Source organism: Protopterus annectens, chromosome 8.part0 (assembly GCF_019279795.1).
Source record: "Protopterus annectens isolate FY-2018-M chromosome 8.part0, PAN1.0, whole genome shotgun sequence".
Taxonomy (NCBI): domain Eukaryota; kingdom Metazoa; phylum Chordata; order Ceratodontiformes; family Protopteridae; genus Protopterus; species Protopterus annectens.
Genome location: NC_056741.1, coordinates 1,163,600,325 through 1,163,612,374, shown reverse-complemented (window position 1 = coordinate 1,163,612,374; position 12,050 = coordinate 1,163,600,325). Strand labels below are relative to the sequence as shown.

Below are 12,050 nucleotides of genomic sequence, written 5' to 3'. Positions count from 1 at the left end.
TTTGTCCTTTGTTATTTACTTTTTATTTAGAGACATTAGCAAAGAAAATAAGGGACTCAGAAATACAAGGATATAATTGGTATGGTAATCAAGAAAAGTTGGCTTTATTTGCAGATGAAATTATTTTATACCTGATAAACCCAGAAAAGGACATCTCAGTGTTGTGGGACAGTTCCAGGCATGTTCTTGATATAAAATTAATGAAGGTAAAACAAAGGCTATAGCTATAAAGTGTATACCGTCACACAAATTACATCAGCAATATCCATATTTATAGGGACATGATAAGATGGAGTATTTACGAGTATGGATTAAAAGGGCTTCTGTTATGGCTGCTAAGTATGTGAGGGAAGAGAGTAAGCAAAGGATAATACAAAAACTGAGAAACTGGAAACTCTTATTTATGGTTATGGATAGTAAGATACAAGCAGTGAAAATATTTCAGTCCCTTTAGTCTTGTATATACATCAGGCATACTTTTATCAACCTGAGGAGAAGCTGTGGAAAATAATTAATAAAGAATTGAAGGAATTTATCTAGGAGGGAAAGAGGGCAAGAGGTAAGTGGGATAAGTTGAATCTTCCAATAGAATAAGGTGGTTTAGGGTTACTTTATTTGAAGGGATATTTTATAGCTACACAGTTAAAGCTCATATACATAACACAAGCAGAAGGTTATAATTCAAAGTGGAAAGGGATGATGATGAAGCAAGAGGGAAATTCAAAAAAATTGTGAGTGATTGGGATTTTGGATGCAGGTCCCTAAGGAGAATAAAAGTAACTATACAGAATATTATATACTCATAATGTAGCAGAAAGTATTAAGAATTAAGCTAATGTAACAACGAAGAAAGAAAATGTTGCCAATATGGATGAGTGCAAGTAGGGGTACAGAAAAAGGCAAGAAGGGTGGAATTTCCTGGAGAAACCTGGCAAAGAACCCCAGATAATGGAATCAAATGACTCAAGCAGGAAAGGTGCAAGAGGCTGCCTTCTCAACCAGGGTTTGATCTCATAGTACAGGCAAAAACAAAGGGATAGGGTAATTTTAAGTGAAAATTTGTTCTGGTAGAGTATTTTTAGTTGAATGTAGAACAGAAGTAGCTGTTAAAAAAAGGCAATTAGTAGGGCATATAAAATATTGCATGACATCTATAAGAATCAATCAAAGGAGATTAGAAAAGATTGGGAAGAGAGACTGGAAAAGCAATTTACAAAATAAGAATGGAAAGACATATGTGTGGCTCCCAAGTATACAAACAAATCCAAAAGGTTTAGGATCTTTGCTTGGAAGTGTTTGGATGGGTATTTTTATACACCGAGCAGACTTCAAAGAATTTTTCCTCAAATAGATAGCAAATGTTGGCAGTGTGATAAAAAAGAAAGAGGTGACTGGGAACATATGTTTTGGGAGTGTAATGAGTTGTCAGAGCTTAAAAATTCCTCACAGAGTACTCTATCAGAAATATTGTGTAAGCAAATGGCTGTAAGTAAAGAAATGATTATTTTGAGCTGGGATACAGGATCTGAGTTGCCTAGACATTGTAAGGCCTTATTAAGTTTAATTCTGTTGGCTGCCAAAAAAGCAATTACTAGAAAATGGAAATCAAAGTCTACACCAACTATATTTCAGGTATTTGAATATTATAAAAGAGATAAAAAGAACTGGAGGAGGGAAGTTTAGAAAAGTGAAGGAGCAAATTACATAGAGGTAAATGGAAATTTTGGGAACAATACATACATAATGATGCTCAGGAGGAGGAGGAAGAGTGAGGTGTAAGGGAAGGTAGGAATTCAGCAATTTTTTTGTAATGTTGGACTGATAATAGTAGGAGAGAAAACATATGTGAGATATATTATATTTAAATGGAAGAATGTTAAAATGGTTTTATTTTCTTTTCTGTTAATGTACGTTTGCCTATGGCTTAAGTGATAATTTTATAAAAGTATAAAAGAATGAATACTTCATCATACATCTCACTTCGTTCTCAGTTTCCCACATGAGTATCTACTCTGGGCTGTCATGCATCCTTATCAATTAATTACTTAGAATACTACTTGAAATATTACTAGTAAATAAGCAGTTCATACTAGACTTTACTGAACACCAGGCAGCCCAAACTAGCCAAAACAGTACCAAATAAACTAATTCTTTCCATCGTATTTGCTATGATTTCCCTGCTGTTAATCCACATTTCCTCATACCATTAGACTGCAAGATTCAAAATGTTCTGCAAAATTTTCATACATTTCTCACTGTATTTACATTCCCACCACCAAAATTAAGACGATCAGTCTATAGCTATCTTTTCCATCTGTGAAACAGGACTAGTGCAGCTTACTTCCAGGCTTTAGTCACCATTCAAAAAAATGACAATGACTACATTTTACCTTAAGCTGTTCCTTGAAGGCAAAATATTTTCCAGAGAAGTTGAGCTCATAATTAAGTTTGCGTTTCTGTTCTTCCAGGGTCTGGTAATCTACAGGTGTTTCTCTTCCCTGGTCGTGTTTAAAGAGTTCTTGATATTCCTCAAGTACTGCAGCTGCTATACTAGTGATCTGACTGTGGTAATCATTCACTGCCTGCAAGAACAAAACAAATATATGTACTTCACACTGTTAGGCAGAGAATATGGTGAAACAAATGCAAAATAAAAATAAAAATAATCACACATTGGAAAAACATTAATCAAAGTAGGGACAACTGTCTTATATTACTCTGAAGCCTATGATGCTTTTCTAATGAATATACTGTAAAAATCATTGAATGTCTGTTATGGTCAGAGAAATGCAATCTGTCTTCATCTGTCTACATGTAAGATTATCGACCATTCTCAGAATTAGGAAAATAAGGCAATCACCTGAATGGTAGATATTTGATAAACAGTTAATATTTATACATTATAAATAGGCAATCGTATCTTCCTTGATCTCATTGCCAGTGTGCCTTTTTCAGCAGCAACCATGGCACAGTATAGCTGTTGCAATAATGAGCTTCACAGCTGATGCATCTTCCCAACTCTCAAGTTAACCTATTCAACCCCAGCATTAACTGCAGCCATCTGCAGTTTTTCTGAGTGAGGAATTTACCCAGTGCCTTGTAAATTGCTGGCTTCCACTACAATGTATAATCTGAGCAGCGACATACAAATTCTGGACTGTGAGCTTTTACAAGTATAAAAAACTATAACAACCATAACTGTTCACAACTGCAATAAAACTCTTCAGGAGCAGAATGAACTGCTACACATAGGGCAAAACCAAGAGTTATGGTTCTGTAGGTGAAGACTTCTAACACTGCACAAACTGCACAATATTCTACAGATAAAAAATCATTTTACTGTATTTATAAAAGAAGTGAGTGTAAAAGACTATTTTGTCACATGCAAATGGGTCTTAACTATTAAAACAACAAGTTTATGGAATGTCTCATGCCTGAAGACGCTCAGTGTACCCAGTTTGCTTTGTGTATTGTGGCTGATTAAAGTTATTTTTTGCATTTTATTTACTTAACATTTGTTTACTGGGAATGTCTGACTTAGAACAAAACCAATTTTCAGCAGAGGCCTGGGGAGAAACGCTCCAAATGCATGTCATTGTAAAAGCTAGGTAATTTGATATGTGTGAGTGAAACAGCAGAGTGTGAAGGTCCAGCTGTTTAAATGATGGAAAAAAAATGAGAAACCTAGCTGAAAATATTTTTGGAATAAGAGCTGTGTAATGACATAAATAGAGGGGTATGCCAGCCATTGCAGTGGTGCTCCACAGATGATTACAAGTTAACTCTGCTGAATGTTTAAGAAGAAATAAGAAACTTGTAAGAAGTGAAATTTGGCTTGTGACATACTTCTGTGGTGATGGAAAGATATGTTGGAAAGAGGTTACAAGTGGTATGCGTTAATGCTGATTTCTTGCATGCTCAACAAGTTGCCATGATACTAATTAAATAAGTCATGGAAGTGTGAAACAAAATGGAAGAACTGGGTGACGAGGCAAATAATGTGTGTCAGCACCTGGCTGCAACAGAAGATAAGGCTTGCAAAAAGAATTTAAAACTAACCTGTGTACTAGAGCGAGGAGGAGAAGTGAACTTGTTGGAGTTCACAGTGGACATGTTTTATGAAATCTTAAGTCACTGATTATTTCTGAGAAATCTTATGGTAAAAATAAAGTTATACAGTTATCATAATAACAGATGTGTAAGATTAAGTCCATCTATCTCTGTCTCTAAGATTCAAAGCCAACAAGACTCAGGCAGCTCAGCACCTAAAATTTTCCAAGGCAGCTAAACTCCTTTCTTTTATACACAGTTTTGTCAGTGGAAAGGACCCCACCCCCCCCTCTCCAAATCTCTGTTAGTCCCTGGAAGGCAGAGCCCAGGAAGGAAAGAGGCTAAAGGAGAAGATACAAACTCTAATAGCAAGATCCACTCCAGACAGAAAACGCAGGGAGAAGAAGGGAGGGGTCATAGAGAAAGATGGACCTAATACTACACATGTACCTTTAAAGTACACAACATCTGTAAGTGATATGACTTATCTACACTATTCTACCTTTAGGATAAAGTCCCAAGCAAAAACTGCTTTGATGTTGCTAATAAGAATTGCTTGCTAGCAAGTTATAGGTTCATAGGTTCATACTAGGCTATCTGCCCGAGGGCATTTACAAGCCTAGCCCATCGTTTTGTGGCTTACGCCACCCTTTAGTATGGGGAACTATACCCATTATTTTGCTGTGCCTCTGTCGAGCAGTGACACTGAGGTAATCCCTGGGGTATATCTGCGATCTCCCATCCATTGGTCAAGATTTCTCTTGAACAAGGCCAGCGAGGTGCTCTGCCTCACATGTACCGGGATTTTGTTCCACAGCATAGGGAGTCTTTGGGTGATGAATCTATCCCTCCAGCACGTCCTATTAATAGCCGTGTCGAGGTTTAAGTCTCCCGCCCTTGTGGCTCTGATGGATCTGGATTTTTTGAGGTGAAGCATATTCATCAAATCTGGGTTTGACATGGCCTTGTATGTTAGGCAAAGGTCACCTCTGAGCAGCGGTAGCGACTGAATAGAGCTGGAGTTCTTTCAGTCGGGCAGCATAGGATAGATTTTGAGACCCTTTATCCTTTTGGTGAGGAACTTTTGTGGCCTCTCCAGCTGCTGCAAGTGTCGGGTCAGATACATTCCGAATGGGGCATTGTACTCAATCATTGGTCTGATGAGTGATGAGTAAAGGGAGACTATAACCTCCCTTGATCTAGATGAGAATCCCTTCATGATAAGGTGGGCAATGTAGAAGGTCTTCCTAACTACTTTAGCTACATGGGTGTCGAATGACAGACTACTATCAACCTGGGTCCCCAGGTCCTGATAACTTCTTCTGTGCTCAGTGGATTGCCACCTATTCGGTAGCTAGGGGTAACCTTGTTTTTCCCGAAGGGTATGACTATGCATTTTTTGGCATTTAACTTTAGGCCGTGGCTCTGGCACCAGTTATCCGTTTCTGTGAGACCCTTCTGAAGGATATCTGTGTCAGATGTGTTTTCTACTATGGCGCCCAGTTTGCAGTCATCTGCAAACTTTGTCAACCATAACCCTCCTGTGTTTGCTTGTACTTGGAAAAGTAGATGCTAAACAAGAGTGGGCCCAGGACTGAGCCCTGTGGGACACCACTTGTGACAGGCTTTGAGTCTGACATGGCGCCAGCAACTCTGACCCTGTGGGTTCTGTCACTCAGCCAGTTTGCAACCCATCTTGTGATGTATGGGTTAACATTTAAGCTGATGAGTTTTTCAATGATACCCGAGTGGGGTATTGTATCAAGGCCTTAGCCAGATCGAGGTAGGCTGTATGGACTGCCTTTCCTCATCAATGGCTTTGGTGACTGTTTGAAAAGTCAACCAAGTTTAAAAGGCATGATCTGCCTTTGACAAAGCCAAACTGGGTTGGATCCAAAGTCTGTTGTTCCTTGAAGGCAAAATATTTTCCAGAGAAGTTGAGCTCATAATTAAGTTTGCGTTTCTGTTCTTCCAGGGTCTGGTAATCTACAGGTGTTTCTCTTCCCTGGTCGTGTTTAAAGAGTTCTTGATATTCCTCAAGTACTGCAGCTGCTATACTAGTGATCTGACTGTGGTAATCATTCACTGCCTGCAAGAACAAAACAAATATATGTACTTCACACTGTTAGGCAGAGAATATGGTGAAACAAATGCAAAATAAAAATAAAAATAATCACACATTGGAAAAACATTAATCAAAGTAGGGACAACTGTCTTATATTACTCTGAAGCCTATGATGCTTTTCTAATGAATATACTGTAAAAATCATTGAATGCCTGTTATGGTCAGAGAAATGCAATCTGTCTTCATCTGTCTACATGTAAGATTATCGACTATTCTCAGAATTAGGAAAATAAGGCAATCACCTGAACGGTAGATATTTGATAAACAGTTAATATTTATACATTGTAAATAGGCAATCGTATCTTCCTTGATCTCATTGCCAGTGTGCCTTTTTCAGCAGCAACCATGGCACAGTATAGCTGTTGCAATAATGAGCTTCACAGCTGATGCATCTTCCCAACTCTCAAGTTAACCTATTCAACCCCAGCATTAACTGCAGCCATCTGCAGTTTTTCTGAGTGAGGAATTTACCCAGTGCCTTGTAAATTGCTGGCTTCCACTACAATGTATAATCTGAGCAGCGACATACAAATTCTGGACTGTGAGCTTTTAAAAGTATAAAAAACTATAACAACCATAACTGTTCACAACTGCAATAAAACTCTTCAGGAGCAGAATGAACTGCTACACATAGGGCAAAACCAAGAGTTATGGTTCTGTAGGTGAAGACTTCTAACACTGCACAAGCTGCACAATATTCTACAGATAAAAAATCATTTTACTGTATTTATAAAAGAAGTGAGTGTAAAAGACTATTTTGTCACATGCAAATGGGTCTTAACTATTAAAACAACAACAAGTTTATGGAATGTCTCATGCCTGAAGACGCTCAGTGTACCCAGTTTGCTTTGTGTATTGTGGCTGATTAAAGTTATTTTTTGCATTTTATTTATTTAACATTTGTTTACTGGGAATGTCTGACTTAGAACAAAACCAATTTTCAGCAGAGGCCTGGGGAGAAACGCTCCAAATGCATGTCATTGTAAAAGCTAGGTAATTTGATATGTGTGAGTGAAACAGCAGAGTGTGAAGGTCCAGCTGTTTAAATGATGGAAAAAAAATGAGAACCCTAGCTGAAAATATTTTTTGGAATAAGAGCTGTGTAATGACATAAATAGAGGGGTATGCCAGCCATTGCAGTGGTGCTCCACAGATGATTACAAGTTAACTCTGCTGAATGTTTAAGAAGAAATAAGAAACTTGTAAGAAGTGAAATTTGGCTTGTGACATACTTCTGTGGTGATGGAAAGATATGTTGGAAAGAGGTTACAAGTGGTATGCGTTAATGCTGATTTCTTGCATGCTCAACAAGTTGCCATGATAGTAATTAAATAAGTCATGGAAGTGTGAAACAAAATGGAAGAACTGGGTGACGAGGCAAATAATGTGTGTCAGCACCTGGCTGCAACAGAAGATAAGGCTTGCAAAAAGAATTTAAAACTAACCTGTGTACTAGAGTGAGGAGGAGAAGTGAACTTGTTGGAGTTCACAGTGGACATGTTTTATGAAATCTTAAGTCACTGATTATTTCTGAGAAATCTTATGGTAAAAATAAAGTTATACAGTTATCATAATAACAGATGTGTAAGATTAAGTCCATCTATCTCTGTCTCTAAGATTCAAAGCCAACAAGACTCAGGCAGCTCAGCACCTAAAATTTTCCAAGGCAGCTAAACTCCTTTCTTTTATACACAGTTTTGTCAGTGGAAAGGACCCCCCCCCCCTCTCCAAATCTCTGTTAGTCCCTGGAAGGCAGAGCCCAGGAAGGAAAGAGGCTAAAGGAGAAGATACAAACTCTAATAGCAAGATCCACTCCAGACAGAAAACGTAGGGAGAAGAAGGGAGGGGTCATAGAGAAAGATGGACCTAATACTACACATGTACCTTTAAAGTACACAACATCTGTAAGTGATATGACTTATCTACACTATTCTACCTTTAGGATAAAGTCCCAAGCAAAAACTGCTTTGATGTTGCTAATAAGAATTGCTTGCTAGCAAGTTATGTCCAAGACATACCGGATGAAAACGTATCTAGCTTATTAACATCTCATCAACAGAGGAAGGATAAAAGGACTTCTCATTCAAGAATTAGGAGAGGCCTTACTAACCCTGTTACCAAAATCAAAAATCGAAACCATCTTATACAAACAATCAGTTGATAGTAATCTGACTAACAGAGGTAAAATGTTGTTCTTAGACATACAGTTTATACTGTGAAAATCAGCTCAAAGGAGTAGATCCATGTGGCAGGGAAAATCGACCAAGAGGTACATAGTGACGAACTCCACCCTCCCCCAAAAAAAGTAAAATAAAATAAAAAACTGCTTTATGTAATGCTTTGTGTAATGTGAGATACAAGATTAGCCATGCACTAACTCAGGTGAAGAAGTATCTACAGAACCAATATAGAAAAACATTTATATAGGTAAAAAAGGCATGGGGTCCCATAGCAATAAAGTCCAACAATGCTGACTGAATTCCCTAAGAACAAAATGTTTCTATGAAGCATACAGAGAAATGACCAAAACCACAATAGAACAGTCTGACCATTACAGTGTTAGCCTCTAGTCCAATGGAAAATAAAGGTGTAATGGTGGGAAAAATCTGGTAAACAGGTACTGAGAGAAAACTGCATTCAGTAATTCATAATCCATTGCCTACCAGAAGTCAAATATGTCTGTGAATGAAAAACAGAGTGTTAAATCTTTTTAATTTCAAATGGAAGGGAAGAAGTTGTAACACAACTTGAAATGTTCTCAAAGAGGTCCTTATTGACTAAACTCTTTGTCAAAGGGACCAAACCATTAACTTAGGTAGGGCTAAATATAAGCGAAAGCACCCTAAAATATATTTGTCTTTGGGATAAAACAGAAGTACTTAATTGTCTGACAATTCAACTGCCAGAAAGGACTACTATACCTGTCCCATGGACAAAAGGTTAGTTGACTTCAAAGGCTTTTGGGCTTGACAGCTGCTGGCTGACTGTTGCTCCCCTTCTTCATAGCCACCCATGGAGTGGCACCAGCCTTCTTTCCATTGTAAGCAGATATGTAATCAGTTTTCCCAATTACAGGATAGTATTATTTCTTTGCCTCCCACATTGTTTGTTGTGATTACCTTATATTTAATTTTATGCCTTTTGTCCATGGGACAAGGATAGCATTCCTTGCAGTTGAACTGTCAGACCAGAACTATGCCACAGATGGTGATAAGAACAAAGCATACATTGAACATAACCAGACCAAAAAAAAAAAAAAAGATAACCACAGGGGGAAAATATATGTCCTACACAGCACTAGGGAAATCCCCATACAAATATTACTGATAACCTTGGCTCTAGATGATTGTCACTGTTGAACTGACACCCCAAACCCATGTGCAAAAATGAGAAAAGGGGTTTGGGATGGATGGATTGCTTGTCCAGCTAGAAGAGACAGGAAGGGGCCTGCAATGAGATCTTAGATTCTCAAAAAGACCTACAGAAGCAGAAACTTATGAAAGGAATAGACCTGTTTCATGCAACTTAGCTACTGTGAGAGGGTGTTATATGCAGTGAAAAGGATTGCGCTGTATAAGCTATTCCTAAAGGGATAACCTGTAAGGTACAACACAAAATGACCTCAGGCAGAGATCACCCACAGGGTAATTAAAATAAGACTGAAGAATTTTAAAAGAAGGCATCTTTGGCAGATCTTCTCTGGTATATTCTCTAAAGTAAAAGAGTTAACAGGGAACAATTTATCCATCAAGGCTTCTGAAAAGAAACAGGAGGCCCAGATAAAGAAGTTATATACTCACCATAATGTTCCATCTGTGTTGTCCATTTTCATTCTTCCTCAACTGTTGGATTCAGATATGATTCCTCGGATCAGACTCAGTTGTTAAAGCTCGTGGCAAACAAAAACTCCCAAGCTTCTCCTTACCCATAACGCACCAACCCCAATTACCTCAAATCTTGTTTGCTGCATTAGTAGAAAGTACAAGATGGAAATTACTGTGCAGAAGCTGTATATGTCCCCTAAGCACTCACACTTCCAGAAGCCTTAAGGATGGGGACTAATGGGAGGGGAGGGGAGCTGAGGAAGAATGAAAATGGACAACATAGATGGAACATTATGGTGAGAACATAACTTCTTCCTCTGATGTCGTCCATTTTCATTCTGTCCTCAACTGTTGGGACAGAGTCCCCAGCTACCTAATTTCCTGGGCGGACTCAAGGAAGGATATTCCTGAGCACCACAGAACCAAAAGATACTCTTCCCCTGGAGACCACATCTAATTTGTAGTGATTAATAAAGGTATGGGGAGTAGCCCAACTTGCTCTGCACAAATTTCATCCATGGACACTCTGGATTGAAAAACTGAGGAAGCTACCATGGATCTGGTGGAGTGGGCTTGCACTAGTTTTGTCAGAGCAATGCCCAATTTGGTATACACAAAAGAAATGCAATTTATTATCCATATAGATAGAGTAACTTTGGTAATGGGTTTACCCAATGTTGGCTCTGTATATGAAACAAATAATTGATCAGCCAGCTTCTGATGTTTTTTGTCCTGGAAGTAAAAACGTAACTGTCTATGAACATCCAATAAATGTAATATGTATTCTCCTTTGTTCAAAAATTTGGGAAGGAATACTGGCAAATTAATTGATTGATTTACACTGGATTTTGACACCACCTTTGGAAGAAAAGTCAAGTTGGTATGTAAGGTAACTCTGTCTTTATGAAAAATCAAGTATATAGGTTTCGAACACAATGCTTGGATTTCAGAAATTCTTCTGGTCGAGGTAAAAGCCGCTAAGAAAATTGTTTTATGAAAGATATTTGAGATCATATGAAGCTGAGGGTTCAAAAGGGGACTGTGTAAGAGACTGCAGCACAAGGCTGAGGTCTCAAGGGGGTGTAGGATTTTTAAAGGGTGGCCGTAAGACTTTGCTCAACTTACAGGAAGCTAAAGAAAAGCCAGCTATTCCAGAGTGAAAATTGGAAATCGTTACTAATTATACTTTAATAGTAGAAGAACTAGCTCCCTTTTTAAAAAGATGCACTAGAAATTCCAAGATATCATGAATGGGAGCTGAAAAGAGTTCACTGTTATGATTTTGAGTCCAAAAACAAATCTCCATTTGCTGGAGTATGTCTTCTGGTGAAAGGTTTATGGGAGGAGAAAAGAATATGACGGACCTGAGAAGAGAGCATAGGTTGTCTGGCAATTAATGGAACTGGAGGAGTCAGGGAGTCAGCCTGAGATTCAGTAAATTTTGATGCATCATACCTGTTGGGTGAGACAGGAGATCCAGAAACCAAGGTGGTTGAATTGGGTGAGGCCAAAGGAAGGGAAACCAAATTTTTTTGAGGCCAATAAGGGGCAATGAGGATGACCTTGCTCTTCAACCTTGCAGCTTCCTGAAGAAATCTGGGGATCAATGGAGTGGAAAGATATGCATAAAGGAGACTGGGGGGCCAATCATAAAGTATAGTGTCCCTTGGGGATTCCCCCTGTAGTGGGATTACGGCAAAGTAGCTGCTGCATTTGTTGTTCAGGCAGATTGCAAATAAATTGCAACAAGGCCGACCCTATTGTCAGAAGATCATTTAAACTTTTTTTTTGTTGAGGGACCATCCGTGAGGTAGAAGAATGCACCTGCTCAATTTGTCTGCTATCACGCTGGACTTCCCCGTAATGTACATTGCTAGAAGAAAGTGGTTGGAAGAGATTGTCCACTGCCACACTCTGAGAGCTTCTTGACACAATGTGTAGGGTTTGGTTCTTCCCTGTTTGTTGATGTACCAGATGACTGACATGTGGTCTGACTGTACTGCAATTATCCCTAAAAGGAGAGAATTTTGAAATGCCTGCAATGCTAACAG

At 38.5% G+C, this 12,050-nt stretch overlaps 1 protein-coding gene across 1 annotated transcript in view; it reads right to left on the bottom strand.

The window, feature by feature from the left end:
* The window catches only part of CFAP70 (cilia and flagella associated protein 70), a 1,838,232-nt gene that overhangs the window by 930,927 nt on the left and 895,255 nt on the right, over positions 1–12,050 (bottom strand). Inside the window, exon 13 of the mRNA XM_044079382.1 lies at positions 2,391–2,582. Within this exon, the coding sequence (XP_043935317.1) occupies positions 2,391–2,582 (192 nt within the window). The remainder of the gene's footprint in view (positions 1–2,390; positions 2,583–12,050) is intronic.